The 27,988-nt window shown below is 41.4% G+C and overlaps 1 protein-coding gene across 3 annotated transcripts in view; it reads right to left on the bottom strand.

Moving 5' to 3' along the window:
* mast4 (microtubule associated serine/threonine kinase family member 4) overlaps positions 1-27,350 on the bottom strand; it is a 93,559-nt gene extending 66,209 nt beyond the window's left edge. For 2 of the 3 annotated variants that reach the window (XM_083984082.1, XM_083984084.1), the window contains exons 1-3: positions 26,871-27,350; positions 11,194-11,347; positions 4,857-4,990 (exon numbers count right to left, since the gene is read on the bottom strand). In XM_083984082.1, coding sequence (XP_083840208.1) covers positions 4,857-4,990; positions 11,194-11,347; positions 26,871-27,095 — 513 coding nt within the window. In that variant the 5' untranslated portion in view covers positions 27,096-27,350. The remainder of the gene's footprint in view (positions 1-4,856; positions 4,991-11,193; positions 11,348-26,870) is intronic. The other variant, XM_083984083.1, reaches the window with a different exon arrangement.
* Positions 27,351-27,988: the final 638 nt, after the last annotated feature.

The following is a 27,988-nucleotide window of genomic DNA, read 5'->3' as shown; positions in this document are numbered from 1 at the left end:
TTTGTGCATTTTTTTCTGTTTAATACGTCTGCAATAACAGAAATACATACACTCACTATGTAGAAGGCAGGTAAGATGAATGTCTCCTTTCTACACTGCAAAGACGTCCCGATAAGGCAATTGAAATATATATATAGTACAATATATACTGCACACATACACACACAAAACAATAACATGTTATATTGTCAAATGATGGGTCACATTACTTTACACAACACACTGGAGCTCACATCGCTGTGTTATCATGCAGCGACCACAGAACAAAGACAGACGCCTGTGGATCAATAAGGTGCAGGTGGTAACTTATTTTTCCTCCTCCTGTGTTGGACAGGTAGCAATACTCAGCTGGATAACTGCATTTTTCCATTAGTTTAATAATATAGTATATATATTAAAAAAAACACATCTTGTTCATTGTGGACTGGGAAAAAAAAAAACTACAGTATCTGTCTGAAGCTTTATGGTTTTTATGACCCGACATCACTGTACCTCACAGAAACTGCAGCGCCTTCCTTTGCACCAACAACGACGGCAACAACAAGCGTATCAGTAAAGGACATCGCTGACTTCAATTATGAGGGAGAATGAGAGTCCACAAAGGCACAACATCAGGATTATGACAGTCTTATCTCCATATCACACCAGAAGTGAAGTATTGATTTTCTGCCAAAGAGCATCACAGTCAAGAGAGATGTGCCACGCTGTAGTCAAAGAGCCATGCACACCCAGGGGGCATGATGGGAGAGCATGAAGGAGCCAGAAAGCAATAACAGGGAGTCCTCTGAGGCAAATAAGGGAGGGGAGGGGTGGGGGGGCAAAGCTTAGCTTATAGAAACAGGGGGGGGGGGTCCGTGACCTGCGGGGAAAGTGTGGATAATTAATAATAAAGTCACATTCCCATAGTGTATTTTTTCAATTTACAGAGATGTCGAATCTAATGTGGATTAATCTGAATGTGCACGTTTGCACCTCATTCAAGATTTCAGGGTGACACAGGAGTACACGCTGAATTAGAGCGGCAAAAATTAATTTTATTTATTGATTAACCAAATTAAATCCCGCCGGGTTTTGTTTTTCTTTTCACTGAATATTTGACGACTGGTCAAATAGACAAAACCGTCACGCTGAAGGAGAATCATCTCAGGCTCTGGGAATCTCTGATGGACAATTTTCACAACTAAATTTTCTAAACTTGATCATTTAATAAATAAATGAGAAATAAATGATTAAAAGACGTAAACTTGAGCTTTATTTTAACCTTGTAAGTGCTCAAACTTCACATTGAGTAAGTAAAAAGTCAGTTTTTTTGCGTCTCTGCAGCATCTTTCGAAAAATGTCTATCACATCAGTGGATTAAAAAGAGTCGTGACAAAATCACCGAGGTCACGGAAGGTCAAGGAAGCAAATGCGGCTCCTGTCTCACAGCTCAGGTTTTTAAACAACACAGAATACGTGACTGTGTGCAGCCAGCATCTTAGAAAAAAACTGCACCTTTCTTCACCCACAGAGATTTCACCTACACGAGTCCTTTGGCTCCTTTAGAAACCGTGAAGCAATGAAGCAATGAATTTCATTCCATTATATAATGAACAACACAATCTCAAAAGATTAATCTCCACATTTTCCTGGAAGCTGCATGTGCAACACATACTGTACAGTGTAGAGTCACATCCTGGAGTTTCTAGTAAAAAAATAATACTGCCAAACCCAAAACCCACCACAATTGTTTGCGTCATTACTTTCCAAAATTGCCCGTTTCAAATTGAAAGATCCAAATCGAACAGCCCATTAAATCTTTTCAGACATGGATACGTCTGCACTGATGTGACTGTGGTTTGAATCGACAACAACCTCTCAAGTTCAGTGCAGCAGATACAGCAACACTTCATTCATTTACGCCACTAAGGCCAGGGACTGTTGTGCTTTGCAGTAATGAAAACCATCACTGCCGATGACTAAAACGCTCTTGGCGTGGGTCGTCTTTGTTATTTTTAAAACACGCTGATTGAAGATTATACTGGAATCCTATTCAATAGTACAGAATATAACGGGTACACACAAACAATTACCAAAACAAAGACAAACACCAATTTCCAGAGGCTAGAGGCAGAAGTGTTTGTCTCTTTGGCTTTCTCTCCCAAGGTCAAACCAACCAATTCTCCATTATTTCTCAGCTCCGTTCTGAAGGCAGGGCCACACAATGGCTGCAGATGAACCCCTGAGGTGACAGCGTGGCCAACTCCCCAAAAAAAGATACCGTTAAGATTTAGCTACACATCTGTATCTGACGGTATCTGAGCAGCAGTTGTAAACAACAGCATCTCATTTCCATCATGGCACGAACCACTGAGATCTCAGGAGGATGCAAACAGTGGAAAGAAGAATAAGATGCTGGTTTCTTTCTATATCAGATCAGGTATCTGATGTGAAACTGATCCATTTGCAGGATTAAATTGGCTCATTAATCATTAATATATATTAAAAAAAAAGAATCTCCAGTGTACTTTAATAATATTGTTGGACTGTATTCAGATAATTTAGTCATTTATCAGAGCTGAAACAACATGTGCAGTCTCCTAAGGATGTGCATGGCCCCATTAACCAACCAGTGTTCATCAAAATATCAGCCTTCGTTTTTCTCTTTGTGCATGAAAACTCATGGAGTCTGGAGGAGGTGGAGGTGGAGGGGGCTCCTGCACTGAACCCAATGATCTGCTTAGTAAAAAGGTTCATTTTCCACCATGTATCTGTGGTCTGATAAAAATAAAAAAAAAGCTGTTAGGCTGCAGGATACCTGCGACCTTACAGCCTCACCTGAGGGGCCAAGTGCAGAGTCTCCTCCATTAACTATGGACTGGATCTGGACTTTCAGTGCCACAGGTGCTTTTTTATATCAAATAACCCCTGATTACACATGCAAATCCCTCCAGATAAGACGGAATAAAGTTTTCTATATCTGAGTTTATTCATCCCTTGTAAGGTGTAAGGAAAATGCATGACGCTTTATCCCTCCTACTCAAGTGTCCTGCAGCAAAGACACTCGAGCTCTAACTGTGTCCTTGTTGTGCATTACAGACCAACACAACACTGAGTGATGCTGCTGCTGCTGCTGCTGGAAGGTGAAAGCAACATTCACAGGTATCAGTGAAACATTAATGTCAAATTCTGGTGAAGACGTTGGAGATGCATCCAGTTCATTAAGTTGTAAAACTCAAAATTGAGGCATCGCACACATCGATTGGACGATTTATTCACTGGAGGACAATTATTTTGCAGGAAATCATGTATTGGTTTGCCCTGCAGGGCACAATAAGCAAAGGGATTCATTTGTGGCTCTTCCAAAAACACAAGGATTCATGTATTTAAGTTCCTTATACTGAAGATGCACTAGTGCCCCCCAGTGTAGGGAACGAGACTATTCCTTTCCCACTAAAAACCAGTGATTAGATTCAACAAGGAAATCACCTGAAATGCCTCCAGTTATTACTCAAGTTGTTATATATTTTGTATTTACATGTAAAACTCAGGTACTGTAGTAGCTGCAGTTTGTTATGAGTGTACACAAGGCAGCCATGATGTCATCCGAGACACAGTTTGACCTCGTCGGGTTCCGGTTACAGCGACTTTTTCTGGGTCAACCCACCTCACTCCAGACCACTAATGGTGTCGGTGTCAGTTAACCAAAATATACACACAGTTACACTCTCTCTCACACACACAAACAAAAAGATTCACACGCATTTTATTACATTAACCTTTTGTCTAACCGATAACCTATAGCACACACACACACACACACACACACACACACACACACACACACACTGGGGATGAGTCATAGGTTTACAGCATTGGATTAAAGCCTCTGCTTCTGATCTGATCTCACTCCTCCAACACGATCACCACTGAGCATCTATCAGTGTCATCTCAAAGAGCAGGGTACAGCTGAAGGTCATCCGTCCTCATGACTTCACCAGGTACAAACCCCTTTATTTCCCCCTTTAGGACTGATAAGAACTTAATCTGCAGATGCATCCATTCCTGTGATTGAACAGTTAATGCAACAATCTTTTGGATTTCTTCTTCTTAATGCATGTAGGTAATTATCCTTGACAAATGTGAACGCTGATGTTGTGTGACTTGTCATAATTTGCATTAATGGATATAAATATATTTATAAAGTGCACAGTGCAGCAAAGCCTCCTCATAAATCTGAAGCTCTGACGAATAAGAGCCATTAAACAAAGCACACTGGCCATTAATTTGACCAGAAGTTGACCAGAGTTTAATCTTATTCCCGCAGCTGCAGAGAGTCTTGCTTTGTATGTAGAATAAAGTTTGTACCCGTTGATTACATTTGACATGAAAATGGTATTTAAAACATTTAATATGTTTAAATTATGATCAAGTGAATAAACTAACTAACTCTAAGTACTAAAAATGAATATACACACCAAACATACTGTATAATAAAACTCTAAATCCAACAGATTGGGTTTGCCAACCAACAGTGTGTGTAATGTAATGCTAAATTATGCTTCCACATCACAGCCTTTTTCTCTCACACAAAATACAGAACTGATGTTCACACAGCTCATGTAAATCAAACATCCTTTCAGTTTCAGTTTTTTAATCTTTCTATAAACACCATGTCATCTGTTTCCAGTAGAATATAATGTTAAATACTGAACAGAGTGTGTGTTCACTGGATATTCAGATATTGTGGTTTATGCAAATTATGTTTTAAAATGATGTTACCCAACATAACCGGGTCAGTGGAGGTCGCACAGAGCTCAGGAGTGTGCTCACGCTCGGATCAGGAGGACACTGAACAGGAAGTAGGCTACACTCACCAGGCTGGAGGTGAGGGAGGGGTCCGACTTCCCCAGATTGAGGGAACACATTCGGACCAGGTTGGAGATCTCCGATGACGGCTGCCACGCTGTCGGTGTCGGCTGGGGGTTGGAGGGCAGCAGGAGGTACTTTCCTGCAGAGGAGCAACGACAGGGATGAAGTGGGTTAAAGAAAAGACATAAACCAAAGCACATAGAAAGTAACTATACTTAAAGGGATAGTTCAACATCTCATAGCGTGGTGAATGTGCAGGTCACAACTTGTCCATGAGAGCGTTTTGGAGTTGTTGGATTGTGTATCTGATGAGTTTGATGAGGGAAACCAAGAAATCCCATTAGCCTCCGTAGCGTAGCTCTGAGCAGCTCGCGGCTCTGCTCCGCCGTTCTAAAAATAGCTTGCACCAACAATTAAAGGTAACAAACCTACTGCTATGACTATAGGGATTATGGCAATGGGTCAATTTGCCAAAATTTTTAACTATCCCTTTAAACTTTTACTTTATTTGTTCATTTATAAACTGCAACAGCTGTAGTTCCTCGTTTGTGTTTACATAAATAAACACACATGTTAATCTCATAACAGACTTCAGTTGTTTTACTGAAATTGAACTGTTTTTCTTCTTTCCTCTTCCATTAATCATCTCAAAACGCCTCCAAGTCATTCGTCAACAGGTCTCGTTATTTTACTGTAAACTCAAAAACTATACAATAAGTCTCAGTAAACAAAGTAGCACCACACCCCACAACCAGAGGAGACAGTACAGGGTCGTATGACGCACCGGTAACGTAAGATTATCCCAGCTGTCGGCTCTTGTTAGCAGTGTAATGTGACGATGAAGCCCCCCCACCCCTGACCCCTGCACAACGAGGCTGGACGTCAAAGGGTTAAATTAGGGCAGGGGAGGGGAAAGCCCATTAAGAGCTCACCGACGACCTCAGCGTTACATAACCACCACCACAGCACCAACAACAACAACGCACCTCAAAGTCTCATCAAGGTGAGTTCATATAGATGCACCAACAGGTTTGAACATGAATATTTAATGCTGTCATTTGCAGCCTCAGCTCCCGGTGCCGACAGCTAGATGGCACTACACTACACTACACTACACCCTGCTCTCATCCTTCATCCACCTTTTTTTTAAAATCCTGAGCTCACAGTTCACTAACAAGGCACGACAAAGATTAAAAACACAGGAGCATAAACAGCCTCGCCGTCTGCATTAGACGCGATGGCGAAGATTGTCCCGCTGGCGTTCCTTGAACTGAGACAAAATAATTCACAGAAGTGCTGTCATCTTTGATCCACATGTGTATATTTCCATTTCCTGTTTAAGTAAACACTCCCAGGAGGCAGAGAGGAGGATTAACAGCCTCGGCAGAGTCAAGGAAGCAAGCAACAGGCTGCAGCTCAACACACACACAGAGTACGGTACAGTGTGTGAGTGAATACTCTGTCAGGTTAGGATTGGCCTGAAGCTGCTGTCTGCTCTCATTAGATGTGTTGAACTGTTATTATCTGGAAAAAAAGAGGGCAGGTTCAGAAATGTACTGCCCTGCTAGGAGCTGAATCTGAATTCATGCAGGTCTATTAGAATCTGAAACAGTGACAGTGTGAGAATAATGTTAAAGGGATAGTTCAACATTTTGGCAAATTGGCCCATTGCCATAATCGCTATAGTCATAGCAGTAGGTTCGTTACCTTTATTTGTCGGTGTAAACTATTTTTAGAACGGAGGAGCGGAGCGGCAGGCTGTTCAGAGCTACACTATGGAGGCTAATGGAATTTCTTGGTTTCCCTCATCAAACTCATCAAATACAAAATCGCAAAACTCCAAAACGCTTTCGTGGACAAGTTGTGACCTGCACAATCACCACGCTATGAGATAATAATGGAACGTTACGAAACGGAGCCATTTTCGAGGTAAATACAGAGTCTGCTTGCTGAAAAACTGTCCCTGAACGCAACGCGCATCAGCGGTTTTGCATGAATTTACCTCTAAAACAACTCTCGTAACGTTCTATTATTATCTCATAGCGTGGTGATTGTGCAGCTCACAACTTGTCCACGAAAGCGTTTTGGAGTTTTGGGATTTTGTATTTGATGAGTTTGATGAGGGAAACCAAGAAATTCCATTAGCCTCTATAGTGTAGCTCTGAACAGCCTGCCGCTCCGCTCCTCCGTTCTAAAAATAGCTTACACCGACAAATAAAGGTAACGAACCTACTGCTATGACTATAGCGATTATGGCAATGGGCCAATTTGCCAAAATGTTGAACTATCCCTTTAAATACATGGTGGCGACAAGGCTCAAAGAAGAGCAGTGTGACCTCTGTTGCACTTTGAACATATGATTTACAGTTTTAAATCAATAATAAGTCGTTGATTTGAGGCTGTAAAACTACACAGGTGTGATTCTCCAGTTGTTGGAGCCTTGGGCATGATGTTTTGTACATGCGGTGTATTGTTAAAAATGCACAGACACAGTTCAGGAGTGACCTGGTGGCCTGTGGCGTCTATCATGACCGGCCCCGCCCTCTGGTTTGAGTCCAGCAGGTGACCTTTCTTGCATTTCCTTCCCCATCTCTCTCACTCTCTCTCTGTCTGTCTGTCTCTCCCCGTCTCCGTCTCCCCTCTCATTTCCTGTCATCTTCCTACTGTCGACGCTCAAATAAAGGCATGAAAGGCTCCCTGAAAGTAAATACAATGCTTTCAAGCTGCAGCAGTGGAAGTCCTTGAAGGTTTTGTGTTTTCAAAACATGTTAAAATTCTTCGTCTAAACACAATTCAGCACGCTGGAGATATTTTCTGTTTTTTGTTCTAATGTAGCTGCAATAACAATTTACTACCAAACATGTACACTTCATGTTGCTGTGGAACATTTTTCAAAAACACAGCACGTTGTTTTTAATCCTCTGAACGTCTCCTCCTCCTCCTGACATCCAGGCCGACTCGCCGCTCTCTGTTTATCTCCCTCCCATGTGAAAGTCAATCTGCAGCCGACTTCACACTTACCTGGGAGAGGAAATCCCCAGCAGTGGAGATCATGGCTGCCTTTACTGCTGTCAGATGATAGCCAGAGAAATAAAACCTTGCTGCTTCTTTGTTGTGCTGCTATTAACTGGTTTCATGCCTTGAAGGTAGAAGACAGGTGCTCGCACCACATGGCAGCACTTTGATTTTCTCACTTCATTTAAAAGGTAAAGCTGAAGAAACAAACTTAAAATGTTGTGAAAAATCTAAGAAAACATGCTTTCACTTTTTCTTTTGCACCGTGGCTTGCAGACAAAATATATCCCTCATAGACCTACAGTAACATACACACAGAAAGCCGATAAAAAACATATATTCTGTGCTACAGCTCCTTTGTGATCTCGGCAGTTAAAACCAAGAGAATTGAACGGAGACCAAACAGGATGAGGAGGGAAAACTCAGCTTCTTCCTTCCTTTACCAGCAAATGTTTTCCTCACTAGAGCCCATCACATCCCGGCATAGAGGAAATCTCTCATCAGACACTAGTCAACACTTTCAGAAAGTAGGGTATCAGGAGAGGTGGGGCGAGGAGTGAAGGTTGTTTTGGTTTTTTTAAACATTCAGGTATTTATGAGGTCAGACAAGTCTGTTCCTGACCACAGATTTCCCTTTGTCAGGAACATTTCTGAACGATGATATGAATTATAGAGGAATATTAAAAACACAGTGCCATACATCAGTGCATCTCAGACAGGATCACCTATATGTTCATCAAAAGACGAAAAACTTCCAATTTTAGGACATTAAGACTAATTTTTGCAACATGATTGTTACGTCAAAGAGAGAAAAACACTTGATTCCTGAGGGGGATTAAAAAGACAAGCTCTATTGTGTTAAATTTATTACAGGCTGAAAGAAGCTCCGGTCTAACAACACATGATGTGGGCTCTCAGACACCACAAAGTCAAAGCAAAGGCACTTGATGTCCTAAAAACAACATTTGTAAAGCCTGCAGCTCAAGGCGTGCTTCAACCGAAGGAGATATTCATCTGACTGTTCTGTTGTTTTAAACATTTGAGTTTGATCAAGAACAAACTTGCTGTTGTGTAACATCAAATATTGAATCCGATCTCTTCTCCGTTTAGAAACTCAAGACAGATCACACTCATCTCTCTTTCACAATACAATCAAGACAATGGAGTTGTGTCAGGTTCATATTTATTTGCCTAGCTCTTTTCCCCCCATGCAGACCGAGAAGTAAAAGGGCAAAGTTTTCATTCAAAGCCGCGCACAATGAAAACACAACCTTCAATCGGCCGTGAAAAGGTCATGGCTTTAATTGGTGAGGTGAAAGTCCTCTGTATAGACATCACATGGTAAACTACACTACACCAGCCTGTGGCTCGTCAAGTTTTGTGAATGGAGGCAAACAAGGCTGCAGTCATAACACAAGAGCTGTCTATGTGTAACTGTCCAGAGGCAGGAATGTATCCATCCACACTCATGTGAGAAAGCAGATTCCCATTTCTCTGTCCAGAGGCAGACTGAAACTCAGAGCTGTTACATATTACTGCAAACTGGTTGTAAATTGTTTGCACAGTTTTTTTTGTTAAGCCCTTGAGAAATCATCACAGTCACTCACTGTTACTGTAAATATGAAGGTACGTTTTGTATTCTCCAACTCCAGGCTGCAGGATTTGCTGCCTGACCTTTTCACTATACTGTAAATCAAAAGTCCTCACACACAGGACAGTTTACACATTCCCCATCACTGCAACACAATTTGTGTCTTTATGGGAGGATACAACAGCCTTTCATCTTATTTATTCCTCCATAGAGAAAAGCTTCGAGTCCATGTTTAAGCCTGCAAGTGGTTAAACATGCAGCGATCCAAACCATGTAATTATTAAGACCTGCTTCCTCTGGACTCTGAAGCTCTGGTTTGCCCAGACACACCAAAAGCAAACAACGCCACACAACTATGATCACATTTCTGACTTGTTGTTTAATCCTCACTGGTGCACACAAGTATGTGCACACCTCCTCCTGTGCACTGAAAACACACAGAGAGAGAAAGAGAGAGAGAGAAGCACTGACAAAACAGGATGACAAAGGTCTCATAATGAAATCACCAAAACTGATCCAACTCTGGCAGGAAGTTGCACGTTCCTGTCGTATCCCATCACGATGAGATGATGGTGATGGAGAAAATGTGTTTTTATTTTCTTGTTTTTAATCTGTAGCGACTGTGGGAAAAAAAGGCCCCGATACGACGCATTGATGCTGCGGTTAATGATGTAATCTCTTCAAATTTATCTCTCATGCACTTCTTGAATTGTGTGACACTGTCATTGTTGCATTTCTTGAGCAATCCTTTTCTCCGGGACACATTTCAGTGACAGATGACCAGAGTTTATCACTATTACAAGTTTTTTTTTTACTTGCATGTCCTTGACATGACTCCTTCTCTCTTGCCACTACGGTAACAAAACACTTAACTGTGTTCACAGCGCGGTCTGTGGATTATCCTGATTATCCTGAGTGACCGAGGCCGTTTCTGGAAAAACAGTTTTCTGCTTTGAGCTCCGCAATTTAAATTCCACTCAGCCAAATCTGCATTGAGAAGGTGGCACAAAAAAAAAAAAAACACAACAACAAATCTGTGTCCACCCCTGATTGTGTCCAAGTTTTATTTATTTCAATGGAATTACTCTTGACCCATTAATTCCCCATTAGGCAGCAGCATCTATGTATCTTCTAAGTGACAGGTGGTCATTTGTTTCTAGGTGTTAATGTGATAAATGATTAACATGAGTCGTTTTTCTTCTCCTGGAGTCGTCCACCATGATGAATAAATCTTAAAGCTGCAGGAAACAGCGTATGAAGGTGAGTGAGTTTCAGGAGGAGGGGTATATCGAGTTAATTAATGAGGGACCTGTATGTTTGGTTGGTTGATATTGTTAACGTTTGGCTTGGAACAGTAAAGATAAATCAGGAGCTCTTACTGTAAATAGAAAGCATTTAAGGTATTTAACCTTTACCAGCCGGTGGTGGAGTAAAACATATGAATCGAATTTCACATAAATCTCATCAAGCATGAGAGTCATTAAAAGCATCTGAGCTGCGGCCAAGTGAGATCATATTCAATGAAGTTGCTTTTATATTTATACACCTGAACATGTTTGGAGAATCTGTCTGATTTACAGCTGCTGCAGATGGAAATTAAAATAAACATGGATCCTGAAGAATCCAGCTGTAGATTGACATACAACTGTGCTGGTGTGGCAGTTGCAGTTAGAATATAAACCAGCCCACACACACACACACACACAATGGTATAAGGTCATAAATAAATGTATTACCTGTGAGACCTCCGCCCAGGCTCCTCCTTCGTACGTATTTTCCATCGTCGCTGAGGTGTCGTTTAAATTTGAGAGCAGGACTTAATCCGAGAGTCAGCTCTGGGTTACTGGACTTCCTGAGGCACGTGGAGGGAGGGTAGAGGAGGTGGTCCAGCTACAGGAAGACATTAAAAAAAAGAAAAATACATTTTTAAGGTTTTGTTTTATACTTCTGTAGTTGGTGCATGCGTACAGCTGAGCCCCACAGGTGCTCTGCTGTGAGATGTAAAGTAAAAAAAAAAAACCAACAAGATCCATCCTACAAGTTAGATATTAAATAATGCAGACAACCATGGAGAGAAAGAAAAAAAAACAAAGACATACTGGAGGAATGAACTGATAATACTGTTCCACCTGAAGATGCAGCCTTGGGTTGTCTGCATTATTCAGTTTCTCGTGAGAATTCTGGGATTTTATAAGAGTTTCTTCTTTCTTTCCTTTATACGAAGGAATAAAAAAAAAAGTTCATATTTCCATTTGTAGGATCTTTATCTGCTGGTAGAGATTTGTACACAGCTCACGCCAAACCACACCCACCACTGAGCTTTAGCACAGCTAAAGAGGAGTGAAGGCAAGAATATGAGAGTGAGCTACGAGGTGTTTTCAATAATACTAAAAAAACAGCTGGAGAGGGAGGGAGAGGGAAAACCCAGCTGTTAATGTGGTAAATGATGCACTTAATTACTACGCCTGTAGTGCACACAGTTTACAATAATGAACGCAATACGATAACGCTTTTCTGCACACGACTGAAGTTAGGGGATGCAAATCATCATCATTTTCAGTTATTTAATCCATTTACTGATGGAGGATGTGATCAAAAACGATTCCTGCTGATGTTATCAAATGTCTTATTTTGTATAACCAGCCTTTTTAAGATATTTAAAACATTTAAGAGGCTAGAAACACTCATCCTGTAGTTTCTGGAAATTCACAAAAAAGTCACCACTTGGATTTAACTAAGCTAATAGGTCAGAGCCTCCCATTGGATAATTACTGCATGGATGATTATGTTTCAGCTGACAAAAACTTATCTAACCCTAACTGATGCAGTCTCATTTCTTTAACAACCATGTCAGAAGACACATCCTGTGGTCGTGGACAAGATGTTTATCTGTCTCAGAATGGTCAAATTACTGGCATGCATCAAGCAAAAAAAACATCCAATGAGATTGCTGAAACTACTAAAATTGGGTTAAGAACTGTCCAACGCATTATAAAAAACTGGAAAGATGTGGGGAACTGTCTTTTAGGAAGAAATGTGGTCCAATGTGACCACAGAGTATCTTTGAACTGAGAATCTTTGATAAATTAATGCAACTCTGGATGGAAATAAATGTTGTGACACTGCAGAAGTTTGTCGAAATGTTGCCACAGCAAATGCGTGCCGTAATCAAAGCTACAGGCAGTCCAACAAAATATTGAGTGTGAGACTTTTTTTGGGGACGGGCAGTGTAGCTATCATACAGCTATATACAATCCATAAATACTACAGTGTGATGTCAATGGGAAACTTAGATTTAACACCGACTTGTAGTTAAATCTAGGGAGAGATTTATCAGAATGACAGGAACATGATGTTAGAGTGATGAGAAATAAAGATGAAAATGTAAAAGACCTCAGGCAACCCTGAAGGCAGCACTCAACTCCACAGATTATCTAGGACGGGGGATTCCCAGGTCGTCCTCCCAAAATTATGTTCTCACTCATTGCTTACTGAAAAAAAAGAAAAAAGAAAATAGTTTATGGATCTGTTTCTCAGGCCAGAACTTGTACAGTTTCCACACCCAGGAATGACAACACACTGCGATTGCATGACTGTGTCTTCAGTAACCAAACGGCGTCTTCCACAACAATACTCAGAACCGATCACAATGGGAATTACTGTAAGAAGAAAGAAAATGTGCTAAACACACAAGATAAGGACATCACACACCACCAGCCTGTTGTATCCTTAGAGAATAATGACCTTGCATGACGCCTCACACCACATAACAATGCCCAGAGATGTGAGGAAGAGGCCCTCCCTGAGAATACAAAGATATATAAATGGCTCCGAGCGTTTGCTGGAAGGAAATACCCCCTGTTTCTCCTCGGGATGATTCATGATCCCCCCACCTTCCCTGCTGCTATTAAAGACAGAGACAGGGGACAACCGGGGGGGGTCGTGACCTCTCGGTGAGCAACAGTGACACAGATGCAGCACAAATAAATGGAAGGGAGGCTTATTTTTAAAAATGTTTCCTCTTGAAATCGATGTCACGGTGCTAATTATAGGAACTCGGACTTCTATGGAGTTGCCGATTCGTTTTGGGAGGGAATTAATCGTTTTGCTTCAAGCTCAAACCAGATCATCAAGCAAAGCATCAAGATCTTGTGATCCTGACATGTTTGAACAGTGTGGTGCGTTGTTTGTCTGAAACATACTTCACACATTAATGTCCAGGAGCGTTATTATCGCACATATTACCCACAATCCATCCTGTGACTGTGTGAGCTGAGGCTGAAAAAGAGGCGGCCATTAGCAGGACTGTGCAGCCGCAGCGTGTATCTGTCTAAACACTGACACACTCAACTCTATTTATACAGAGGCAGCACATACAGTACAGTACATGTATATACAGTACACGCTCACATTTCATGTTGAATGGATGTTTTAAATATACTGTATGTATTCACAGAGCTCATCCGTTATGTTACATAATCATGCTCTGTAGAGAAGCTAATAAAAAAGAAGAGTGAATATAAACATCTTCGGTGCTGCTGTGAGACACGACCGGACAGCAAGACAGACGGCAGCCAGAAAAAAGTGAAAGAAAGTGAGAAGGAAGTTGAACTTGGTGTGTTCAAATGAGTTGTTTCCTCAGAAGGAGCTTTTTGAGGAGAGGAATTTGTGCAACATAAGTCTTTGTCTGAACTGTCTGTCAAAATGCATTCGTTTTTATAAGGGTAATTATTAATTTACCTTCCTACAGTGGCTTTTTTCTAGCTTTTTATTTATTATAAGATAATAAAAACATAAATTTAAACCCCTCCTTGCACATTAATAGGATAACAATGAAGTCCCCGCACAACAGAAGTGCAGCCTGCCTTCAAATCACAAGCACCAACACACACCCACCACCTAATGCTGAGCCAAAGACTGAGAGCTGTGGTTTTGTTTCGAATTATCTTTGAATCTCAGTTTTCCTTACATGCACACCTAATCCATAAAGCAGAATAGACAAACTCACATCTTTTTTTTTTCAAACCAGGGGTGCAGCCCTATGACTATAGGATAATTGACTCATTTTCTCCTGAGTGAAGTGACTGTCATGTTGTGCAAAAGCCTAATCTGTTTTGCAATATCCTGTAATGGCACCAACCAGCAGACGTTCAGTCATGTCCTTCCACTTCACACATGGATCTATTGCTAAACTTGTATCTTTATTTTTATTTCTTTAATTCCTAATAAAGCCAAAGAAAGTACTAAGAAAGGAAGGTTGCATCTCTAAAAACTGAAGAAATGCTTCAACTGGTTCAGTTCAGAGAACTATGTGATCAGAAAAGTCTGTAGTATCACAACCTGCAAAAATTAAAACATCCATGCAGCCACAATTTCCCTTTTCAGTCTGAACTGGTCATGCACTATGAGTTCAGTTAGCTGCACACCTGCCAGTTTGTGTATATAAATATTAATGTCTACATCACAACTACTTTGAGTGGTGTTATAATGTGTGTACACTGTAAATCCCCACACAAACAGCTGGAGAAACTGTCTCCAGGTGTTTTAAAGGCAGATATATTAAGATTAATCACAATCAAATACAGTTATGCAATTTAAAGCAGACACATAATAACTCAGCGATGCCTCTATAAGCAGCTTAAGAGTTATGCTGCTCCCACATCATCCGGCCGGTGGCATCTGGTTACAAACAAACTTAGTCAGGAGGAGGACAGGTCAGTACGACCTTAACCCCTGCACAGCGTGGACCAGAACGACACATGGTGCAAGCACTGAGACCTAATGGAGGTTCAAAAATGACTGTAGGCCGCCATGTTTAAAGGTTTCTACAGACATTATAATCAGTATTTTCATTATTGCAATCACATGGAGCAGGCGAGGTAATGCTGTGTTGTGTTGTGCTGCTTCTGATGTGACTGTATTAGTTGTTATGCAGGAAGATCAGATCATTGTAACTATTTCTGGCACTTTCAACTCGTAAAAAGGAAGTCAGATAATCAGCTATCAGCTATCTCTTGTATCTGCACGCTGAGTTCAATGTCTGAAGTTTGGAGGCGTGCAAATGTTTTCTAGTCTGACACTTCTTTCACTTGACAACACAAACATTAGATTAGATCAAATTATCGATATTTTCAAATAGAAACTGGGCCGCTCGATGAGCATGTGACACAATAATGTTAAATATTTTAAAGAAGCATGCAGCACAATCTGAAGTCAACACAATTCTGTAGTGATTGCAACCTTTTGCCTTCGTCCTCCTGATGCACAAAGCAGAAATGTGAGCCTGTGGAAACTGGAGAGCTGCCAAAGCTGGTCAGAGTCTCATCTGATTTTTCCTCAGCTCAGCTTGGACAGTGTTATCATATCAGAGCATAAAGAATAATCATCTTGTTGATGTGCTGCAAAAATTTAGTGCACTTACTGTATGAGACGGTGCAGAACCAACCACTGCATTCATTGGCTTTAACAGTGGGTGTTAAGGCCTTTTAAATACTTACTAGGTTACATTAGAAAACACTGCAGAGAGCCGATCCCAGCCTGCTCTGCGGCGTGCACGGCAGGTAGCGCACGCATGCTGCAGTTTTGGCAGCAGCCGTTGCCCTTTCACCTACCACCATTCCTCTCTCCCTGCAAGCACAGCTCCTGTGAGCAAGATCAAACCTGAGCGGCCCCTCCCTCCTCCTCCTCCTCCTCCTCCTCCTCCATCCACCCTCAGCTTCACACACAGTGGACAGTACCAACAGTCCTCTGTTGTCAAAGCAAAGAGCAAGACGGCAAACAAGTGAAACAAAGGCGATGGACGGCACAACACGTGTTTATCAACCGAAGAAACTGGGCTACACCCGAACACATCGTGTGTGACAGAAACAGGTGTATGTGTTGTCACGCCAACATCATTTCTATGGTAGAGTTTGCTTTTCACACATCAACCCTGAGTGAGTATTAGAGATTGTACACTCTGATATCCTGATGCCCTTGTGGTCTACAAATACCATAATAAGCACAAGATCCGTTAACACACCTTGAAGTTATGCAGCAACATTATTGGTACTTTGAAGTCGTGTTCATGGTGGTTCAGCTGTGTTTTTGGTCTCTAGCTATTCTTGAGGAATATACAATATCTCTCCTATAAGATCCCATGTGTTCACCACCTACAGTAGTTAATAGTTAGTAGTAAATGTGATTATAGCAGCTTCTTCAGGCTCCAAATGTTGCAAATATGCAACTACAAGCTGTTATTGTATTAAAGAATCAGAGTAAACAAGAAAAGGTAAAGAGAAAAAGTGAATCAAGTCAGGAAATGTGCAGGAAAAAGCCCAGAAAAACAAAGAAATGAACACAAATTAAAGTTAATACAGTATCGGGTGGATGCCAAAGAGTCACCAAACCAATAACGCTGCACAGAGGAAAAAGAAGTGGTTCCTGCACAGTTTGAGCTCCTGCTGTCGACCTTTACCAGCCAAGACAACAAAAGACTGACGGCGCTGGAGATGGGGGCAGAAATCACCACCCCCCTTTTTTTCTTTTACTAAACCACTATGCAGCACTAAGCACATGTACACAACCACAAACACACAACCCAAACAAACACAGAGCAGCAGGAAGAGCTGTATATCCTACTACACAGGCAAATGCAAGAATGAGAATGAGAGAGTGAGGGAAACTGTTCCCAGGGTCACAACAAGTAATAAATACTCGGATCGTCTGTGGTCTCCACATACTTCATGTGGTTTCTGCTGCTGGAGCTGCAGCCTCGGCTAGGAAAACAACAACATAAACACTCATTTCACTGTTTTTCTTCCTGCTTTTGTCAACAGCATATTAAACATATGATAGCTATACTTCTCTCTGCATTACAAAAGATGAAGTGGATTGAGTCATAATTTCCATTATAATAAAAAAGAATAAATGTACAAGAAAAGGGGGGAGAGTGGGCAAAACGTGTATTATTCACACCCCGGCACATTCATCTCACTTGAAGAGTGTGTGTGTGTGTGTTCAAGTGTTGTTTAGCACTTCACTGGAGACGGATGAAAGGAACCTTTTAACAAGAGGGAACAAATTGTTATCGGTGTCTATCACCGGTTGCTAAGACACCATGAGTCCACGTTCACAGTTAAACAGGAAGAGAGACCCCATACATCAAAAGGCATTACTGCTAACCTTTGTTACCACATTGTTTCTCCATCACATGCCTCCACAGCAACAGGCGCAAGTGAGCAAGTCACACTAATAGCATTGGTAGGGAAATATATAACATGAATCTGGTTTGAATATCACCAACCAGACAAAATACAGTTTTAAAAGCTGAAATCTGCAGCTTCTCCTGTTGCTGAGTTTAAATGAGCATGGCTGACAGCAGAGCGCAGCCGGTTACATAACCTCACTTCCTCAAGGCTGGTATTTTACCATGTACCAAAAGGAAATGTCATCAACCAACCTGACAATTCAACTTCAGCTTTTCAAATTCGTTTTCTATACTGCTGACTAGTGCTGTGGTCAAGCCCACCTGACCTGAGACCAAGTCCAAAACCAAGACCAAACAAATGTGAGACCATTTTCAAGACCGTCACTGTATTCAGTAGCAATACTCGATATTTACATTATTCGATATTTACATTATTCCTCAGCTTAAAAGAAAATATGATTTTATATACAATCTAAACCATATATTTGGATTGAACAGAATAACACAGCACAGAACCTGCTAAAGTCTTTCCCACTTTTTTTGACACTGGTGCAACCAAGTTTTTCAGATAGTTACACTTTGTAGAACAATTTTAAGTGAGTGAGTGACATTTGAGACATTTGCAATTAAAAGGAAAAAGATGTTCCTGCACCTGTGGACTTGGCTTATCTTGAGATAAAAAAAACCTTGAGTTCACCTCGACCGAGACCAAGACCTTGGAAATGTGGCCCCGAGACCAAGACCAGTCTCGAGTACCAGAGCACTACTACTGACTAAATAATGAGTTAAACAAGTTGAAAGCCTTCAGGCAGTAACTTTTTCTGTTGAACTGTTGGCCTCTTTCTCAGCAGCGACTCACTCTAACTCATATAAACACACTGGTTCAAACTCATTTACTGCATAATTATAACAGGTTTCCACTAGATTAAAAGGGTCCATTGTTACTGATGCTTCGCGGTTGAACAAGATAATCAGCCCAGCTCTGTATAATAAGCTCATCTGAGCACAGCTGCCTGAATTTGACTAAATAATTCAGTGTGAAAACAGTGGTTTGTCCACATCAGTTTGGATTCAGATTGTATCAGCTGTAGCCAAGTAGCTACTTCAGCTAATGTCCCCCCTTTGTGCTTTATTGCACAATCAACAGTTACATATGACATCATGATGAAAGGCCGAGGCTAAAGATGCACATCCTCCCTAGTATAGATGATGATCCATTCAGAAGACATGGAAGTAAAGAAACAGCGTCGTTCCTGTGGGAGGTCGTTAGTCCTGGCAATGTAATCGCAGTGTTGTTATCTTGTTTGGTTTGTTTGTGTTTTTTCAAACTGTGTGTGTGTTTACTTTTAAACATGACGAGAGAAAGGGCTTTTAGGGTGAAACTAACCGACTTTGAGCCAGAGGTGCTGGAGTGTAAATTTCCCCCAAATCCAATAAAAAAAAACCAGGACAAGCTCTTAATAGGCGGACTGGGACCAGAGCTGCTCTAGTCTCCACACAGAATGAGCTCTAACGACCGGGACACTTTCAACCACAACCCAGTAACCTCATAAATTAATGAAAGTTTGGAAATAAAGCTCCGTTACTATTCTAACATCTGCAGCTTCCATTAAAAGCAGATAAACAGTTGTAAATGCACTGTTTACACTTTTGCTTTTGTGTTTTTGGCAAAGCCGAGTATTCCTCTCACTACAGCCCAGTTGCACAAACCTGCCGTGCAATTGGACGAAATTGTCATCTGGGGGAGGGGTTTCGCAAGCTGTCAGCTGTTTGAAGACATGTATGATAGAGAGATAGAGAAGGGTTTGTTTTCTGCAGCTTCTAAACAAGACATGTTTTCCTCTTTCCACTTTATCAGCGTACAAACCTCCAGAAACAAACACTTGTGTGTGTGATTATATAAAGCTGAGGCCATTTCATGCAAAGCTTACGTCTTTGTAAACTCTTCCCGGTGAACTCTTGACACAGAGAACAACTTTTCTCAGGGTGAGCTGCATTAGAGCAAACGACCTCGTCACCCAACATCTGTCTTGTTCAACTCTCCCCGAATTCCTGCCGGTCCTGCACCTCTTTCTCTCTCTCTCTCTCTCTTACTCTGAGGATCTTGGTGTTTACTTCACTGGTTAAACTCTGAATTGCTCTGAACTGCATTTCGGTAAAACTGATGCACGCTTAATTTCTGACACAATCGTCACCGTCTTCACATTATCTGAGGAAAAATCTGAGTATTTGAACTTTGTGTGCTCTCCCGGGGGAATTCAGCTTCCTGTGTTGACACTGGTCCGTTCCTCCTCCAGTTTCACACCAGACCAGTCAACATGATGAGATTTATCAACTCTAGCACTGAGAAGAATTTTACAAAACATGCATCACTTGTGCAACCTGGAAAATCATATTTTCTCTGCGTTTAAGACGAATAGCTTTAATGAATCTGAATCAGAATGTGAAATATGCTGTAAAAACGCAATGCAGTGACGGCGGGTCCCAGGCCGAGGGGGGACGACACAGGATCTGGGAAATTTGCCATGAAAAACAAAAATTAGATGAAGTCAAGTAAAAGGAAAAAGAAAATGTGAGCAGAACAAATCTCTGAGGAGTTGTGTAACGGCTCGACCACTGGGATTGATTATCTGCTTCTGCTTCTGCAAAGCTCCTGAAACAAACCGTCAACAGCAGCTACGTGTCTGCACTTTGTTAAAACTAAATGCAACAGTGCTGCGGTGAATTCCCACTTTCATTAAAGGCAACAATGTCCAGAAAACACATTACAAGAACTACTGTAGAGCTTTAACCTGTTTATCCGTCCAATCAGAGGTCTCAGCTGTCTTACCTTGCTTCCCTCCGATGATGTGCAGTGACAGACAGGTAAATTCCTCCCGAGAGACATTTTTACTGAAGAGGTGCCAACGATCTCCTGTATTACTCTGAAAACTCAGTGATCACAGACGGGGTTGGTTTAAACGCCGATGTGAACTCGTACAAAAGAGAGAGAGGAGTCAAAAATCAAAGATGGATCCTGGAAAGACGCAGTCCACTGTAGGAGTGAAAAGGGTCTTAACCAGATTGTGTTAATCCTCTTAGCTCGGGAGAATACACTGACACTGGTTGTCCCTCTAATCACCCCGGCCTGGCTGCCTGCTTAAATACACGGCTGCTTATTTAGGGGGCACACCACAGGGTTTAGACCGCTGCGCTGGGTTAAACATTGTCAAAACAGAAGCAAATATTGATACGCTATGCAAGCACTAATGCGGCGCGTGACAGACAGTTGCCTTTCCAACTTCACAGAACGGGCCCTGACAGACTGAAACCAATTTGCCAGCGAAGGATTAAGTCAGATTGAGACGGATGGTGGGGAGGAGATACAGCCTTGATCGCTTCACATTAGGAATTAATTAGGAACTCACAAGAGAAATTGGATAATTTTTTTTTTTTTTTTTAATCTGTAGCCTCGAGTCGAATCAAGTTCACATTTACTTTTCCATTGCCTCCAAACATCATTAGCCAAACAGACACAACAGCAGTGACATCACCGTTTACAAGCTGAGTCAGTGCTTTCTCACACTGCACTGTGAATAGTACAGCACTAAGCAGTCGGCTTGAGGGTATAAACCTTTACTTGTCTCCTCTTGCCAAGTGTAGGTGCCACAGAAGGCATCATCAACAACACACCTCTTAATAAAATTTTCCATAGGACGAACTCAGTTCATGAAGCCGTGAATGTTGATTTCCAGACTTTTCCATCACTCGCTAAAGAAGAACTTGCAGAAACTTTAAATGTCCTGTTTGTTAAATCTTCATCGGTATGTCAATAACAACATCCAGTGTGTGTTTTTTGAGTCGATCCATTACAGTACATAAGATGAACAAACACAACCAGGATCAGTGGCCACGTTTAACCCAAGTCGATGTTTACAATGTTCAGGCACACTGGGACGAAGTAAAACCGACTTGTTGAACATTTTAACCCTTGTTAGGGAGGATTTACTGTAGTTCTGTTGAATAGTTGTTGTAGTAGTTTTAGAGAGGTGTTCCTAATAAAGTGAGAATCTGGGGATATGTAGTACAGTATTTTCCGATCCATTATCATTATCAATACCATAACACAGCAGTGACATGGAAATTCAACAAGACGTTTAAATGATTTAATACAATATCAAACTATAATGAGATAACGAGTGAGTTACTGCGCTGGTAAAAAGAAAACACACTCTCCTCATCACGCTGACATTTTAAAACAAACCAAGAAGAAACGTAGACGGAGCTCGAACCGAACAACCACGTTGTCGTGTCTCCTGAGACAAATGAGTGCTCTCCTAATCTAAACAGAGCAGCACCGATTCAACAAAAGCTTCTCCAGTTGTTTTTTAATGCAGTCTGCAGCCAAGTGTCGCACATGGTTAGTCCTCGTTGAACTAACTCATTACGCAGAGTGTCTGCTGCTTTAACCCAACGGCTCCACAGGTAGGTGCTGAGAAAGATACTGGTCCTTCAATCTACATGAAGGTCATTTAGTTTTTATTTTCTCTTTTTACAGCCATCTAACATTATTGATTTTGCTTATAGGGAAGTCATTTGTCATTTGGCCGGTGCGGTGGTGCTGTAAATGATTTGACTGCTCTGTATACTCGGCCATTCAGAGTAATAACACACACACACACAGAGGTAAACACAGGGGTGACAGCAGCTGCCAGTTGGCTGACAGATGAATGGATGGAGAGTCGGTGTAATAAATCCAGTGCCAATGGAGGGGAATAACGGACAGGGAGTGTGGGGGGGGGGGGGGATAAGGGCTTACAAGGAAATTTATTGGACAATAAAATGTGATGGATAAAACATGGTACCTGCCCCGAAATGTGTTTTTTAATACAGACGTAAGTGTTGACAGCTTCTTTTTCAAGGTTGAAATATCACCACCACCTTCTAAGCTGATATGGTGAACCTGTTGGCAAACACTTTATTTACACATTGGGCAGTTACAAAGCAGCGTTATCACCTATTCCATTTGGAGTCATGTTACCTGGCTGCCACACGGTGAATTTAAAACCAACACTGACTTTACTTTCTGTTTTGGTTTTTGATATTTTGAGCTGCTAAATGTTCCATTATTTTAATTTCTGATATTTTTCTGCCTCCTGAGCAGGTGATGTGCTGCTGCTCAGACATATGACAGGTTTTAAGAGGGAACAAAGAACAGGCCAGACACCTGAAGAAAGAAGAAGCTGAAAACTCACTGAAGCGCAGCATGAAATGAAGGGGAGCTAATTCTTTTCACATTACGATTTGACACGTTATTATTCCAAAAACAGGCACCACCACAAGTGAGCTCTCTCTAATGGGGAAGCTATGAGCAGTGCATGACAACACATTTTGGATCTTTTCCCCAGCACTGAGGAAGTCATTCAGTTTATATTGCTGCTCGGGACTGTGTGTGCTGAAGATAATCCACTAACTGCCAAGAAAACCACTACACCAACATCGGAAAGTCTCTGCCAAGGCTGAAGCAATGAGCCCAGCGTGTGGGAAGAACAGGAAAAGGTGATTCTCTTTGGAGAATAATAATATAATCTGCCCATTTTTCTTTTGTTGCAAGATGTTCAGTGATTTAAACGCCAAAATGACCAAACCCACTGCAAGTGATCCTGCTGGGTCAGTGGGAATATTATACACTACAGCTTTCTAATGCCGTACATCTCTGACATTTAAAACTGTAAAAACCAGCCGGATAATCTGATCTTTAATCGACTCTCTGTGGGAAACGCATTTGTTATCGCAACAACAAAATGTAAATGCAAGAAAATAGGAAAGGGCGGGATTATAGGCTGCAAACACAACTGGTAATCTTTGCACTCTGATATCACAACGCTGAAGTACAGAGCAGGAGATTTATGACTATGAGAAGATACAGAAGTATGAAAGATAAAGAATGAAATGATTCACACACTGACAGATCATGTACTGTAGCCTGGCGAGCAGCGTGTCCGTCCCACTGTGTTGTACATGAGCATCACCTGAAATCTACAACTTTTTGTATAAAATAATGAACTGTAATAGGTAGACCTGCATTTATAGATGCATTTATTAAACTTTTATGTTACTTCTGCATCACACTGAGTGGATATCAGGATTTTTTTTAGGGGGAGGAGGTTCTGGCTGTGAAAAAACTTCAGCAAAGATGTCTAACCACCATGTTTGTTTGGATTAGGAAACAAATGAGCAACTTGGGAAAGAGGTTAAAGGTTTTTTGATCTAAGTGCATCTGATAAGATATTTTCCCAGCCAAGTGGTTGGAGGAGTCTGAAATGTGATGGCAGCTATAACAGGGGGTGAGGCAATAGATTTCATGTAAGCATTAGAAATATGAGGCTTCATCCTGGACTGGACTCATCAAAGTCAGAACAAAAGACACACAGTGCAGTGACAGGCTTGTCTGTATGCTGGTGGTTATTACCTGAAATCTACACCTGTTTGCATACGTTTTTCCTAAAGTTTACATAGATATAGTCAAGTAAATCCTTAAACTTGGCTTTAAATAACCAGACTAGATGTGCAACTGGTAAATGATTCAACTATTCAACTATTTTTTATCATTTCAGTCAAAAACATCAAATATTTGCTCGTTCCAGCTTCACAAAAATTTGAATTTCAGCTTGTTTTTGTCACATATGACAAAATAAATGTTGCACTGTTGCTCCAACAAAATATTGTGCAATTGTAACGTTGACAACAAGCACAATGCCTTTCTCCATGCTTCGCTGGCAGCCTGCAGAACAGACCAAGTGACATGTGATATGAAATTGAAAACATATAATTATCTCTATCGATGATAAACAGGAACAAGTGCTGCAGATTCAACTGATCTCCAACTTGTAATTACGTGTTGGGCCAAAATAAATGTGGACTCTGCTCCCTGTTTCAGTCTATTGCTGTTATTTTATCTTGTGCATCATGAAAGAAAGGATTATGTGTGGGATAATCTGGTCCGGACTGTACAGTAGATAATGTTTTTTGTCGCTGCCCACAACAATGGACTGATTTAGATGTCTGCGATGGACAAAGGTGCATTTTGTGAGATTTTGTGAGGATAGGCGTAAAAAAAAAAATGTTTGGATTAAGCTCCATAGAAAGTCATGCACTATTTAGAAACACTGCAGAGAGCTAAGTCTGGTGTGGAAACAGAGTGGTAACCGAGCCCGGCTTCAACATGATGTCACCCAAGTTCTCTGAAGACTTTCCACGTTTAAACTCTACGTCAGCAAAGTCAAAGGTCAGAGCACCCTGATTAACCCTTACTGTAATACCCCTGCAGCGCTGACAGGTCATCCTGTCAACCTGCTTTGTGGCGCTGCCGTGGCGTGGCGTCTATTTAGTTCAGCACAACGTTTCAAATTACATCTCCTCTGTAGAACAGCATTAAGAGAAAGAGGCCACCGGTTTTAAATGAACGCCAAACTGACATTTCAAAAAGAGACGAGGAGGAAAGGCCACAGGGTTCATCCTATACATGTCGCGCTGGTTCAAAAGAAGAGCAGGCGGCATGTTTTAAAAAAACTACTGTCAACTTATATAATATCAAACAACACCAAAATCACATTATATCTGCTTTGTATAATACATATCAATATCACAGCTCAGTCTGAGAGAAAATTAAATAAGAGATCAGACTTAGTCCCAGGCCGTCCTCTGTGCCATTGAGCTAATGGATTATCAAACTGTTGCTGCCAAGCCAAATTAGTAAAGCGCCGCTGTTAGCAAACATGACACCACCCAGGGAGCATGTTCCAAGGGATGAGAGGAGAATCTGTTTACAAATACAGATTTAAACACAGCATGGAGAGAGGAACAAGCTGTAATGAAATGGTTTTCTTCCACTCTTACAAAGCCCTCATGGGAAAAAGTTTTTTTGGAGGGGCTGGTCTGCAGGTCAGTGTATGAGAGGGGAATTATTCAGATCATGCAAAAAACAAAAAAAAGCACCAATTAGCCTACCTCTCTGCTGCCCTACCTTTGGCGCAATGCATCTGAGATATCATGAGTCAAAAAGTGTGGATTAAAGGATGGATAACGTTGCACAACTTTCTGTATTTTCCCATCGCTTACATTGAATATCATCAAAGAGGATGACAGGCGGCCGGCCACACCTACAGCCTGGAGTCATCCTGTGTGATGAAAAGGTTTATGGATCTGGCAAATGTTTGGAAAACTCAAAACACACCCATTGCACCGCATCAAGCTGGCTTGAAAAAAAAAAAAGGCTGAGACATGACATTTTTTGTCTTCCTCATTTTTCACATCTGTTTCCTGAGTAAACACCACAATATCTGCATCCTCCTCCACCATGACTGCAGTCTGGCTGCTGCTGCTGTGGATTAGGGGTCTAGTGTTGGATTACATTACATTACATTACTGTCAGAGCCAAGTATCAATATCCTGATACCCAAAACTATCTTAGCAAAACTAAACATCAATTTGACAGCATTTCCAGAATCCTTAGAGACTAATAAAAAGTTGTTTTTCGTGTTACTAAGTGTATTGCCACATGTAGGTTAGCACTAAGAAGGGATGGCACAGCTACTTTTGTAGTCTAAATAATGAACTCTAATAGGTAGACCTGCATTTATAGATGCATTTATTAAACTTTAATGTTAGGTAGCCTACACTTTTGCATCACATATAGTGGATACCAGGATTTTTTTGGGGGGGTGGGGGGGGTTCTGGCTGTGAAAAAACTTCAGCAAAGATGTTCAGCCACCATGTTTGTTTGGATAAGGAAACAAGTGAGCAACTTGGGAGAGAGGTTAAAAGTTTTTGATTTAAGTGCATCTGATAAGACATTTTCCCATCCAAGTGGTTGGAGGGGTCTGAAATGTGACGGTATAACACTGTGTGAGGCAATAAATTTCATGTAAGAATTAGAAATATGAGGCTCCATCCAGACTGGACTCATCAGAGTCAGAACAAAAAACACACACAGTGCAGTGACAGGCTGATTATTATGGCTTGTAAATGGGAGTCAAAGGTGGATTATAGTGTAGTCAGCCTGTTGAGCTGCTCACTGACTCTGTGACCTAAACCACCAAACAGGAGCTGAACTGGTTACAGGTGGTTGTTTGGGCCAAATATTAAATGAGTTTACATGGACTATTGGCATGCATCCCTGTCTTTGTTTGCATTTGCATCCCTCAAATGTGTTCAAGTGGTTTGTGTGTGTGTGCTTGTGTTTACCTTTTCATCTTCTTCGTCTTCGTCCTCTTCTGCTGTGGTCTCTTCGGGGTTGCAGTTCACACTTCCAGAGTCCGAGACGTGAACTCGCAGCACGGCCGTAATTTCTTCACTTTCGGACAAAGTGTCTGAACCTGACGACGACGACGACAAACTTTCTCCGCTTCCAGACGCCAAACAACAGCGGCTCTGCTGGTTCTTCATCTTCTCCTTCTCCTCCTTCTCCATCTTGTCTGTGTAATTGATTGATTATCTATCAGCAGCTCCTGTCCTGAGCTGAGACAACTCCATGAAAAGCCGCGCCGTCAAAACAAAGACGTAAAAGCTGTTAATTAACCTGTCAACACACCTGTGGCTTCATTATTTTTCTCCCACTATACCGCCAATACCTGAACCCGGGTAAAACAAACAAAAAAAAGTCACGACGTTTGCCCAAACTCATCGATATCGATTAAAAAATACTTATCGAGTTGGTTGAGCATTGAGTTTTAAGTTTTAAAAGTTGCCCCCTCCTCCCCACTTGTTGTATCCAGTCGTTCGTGACTCCGGGAGCAGCAGCGCGAGCCCATGCTGTCACTGTGGCTTCATAGTTACCTCGCGCACGAGCAGAGCCTGCTGCTGCTGCCCAAAATAAACCCCACCCACAACGTGCGAGGGCGGGCCAATCAGATCAAAAAGCTGCTGCCAAACCATCTTTAGACGTGGTGCTCAGTAGCTACTGTCCACCGGTGAGAATCGGATCAATACCCACAGGTCAAAGCACCAATACTATAGTGAAGTAGAAGCGGCTGCACCTGAAGTAAACACACTCATCTGTAGTGGTTGTTATAGGCTCATGATATGTTTGAGGAGGTCCCTAAAAAATCTGAAATCTCAGTTTTTGTGAGGTTTAAATAAAATGATTTGAGGTCTTAATTATAGAGCTCATACAGTGAGAAAGGGTTACTGTATTCAAAATAAAAGCCAACTGAAACCACGTATCATTATTTTTTTATTTTCATTTCAAGATATTTCTTTATACTTGTGGATGATTGTGACTTATTTCTGTTTTGATATGGGTCGCCTTTATCTTACACTAGTCATTTAATTTTATTTATGCCTAAGGAATGGCTCATTTGATA

This window comes from Trachurus trachurus (assembly GCF_905171665.1).
Source record: "Trachurus trachurus genome assembly, chromosome: 12".
NCBI lineage: Eukaryota > Metazoa > Chordata > Actinopteri > Carangiformes > Carangidae > Trachurus > Trachurus trachurus.
Note: the sequence above shows the minus strand (reverse complement) of the source record. Positions and strands in the feature narration are given on the sequence as shown.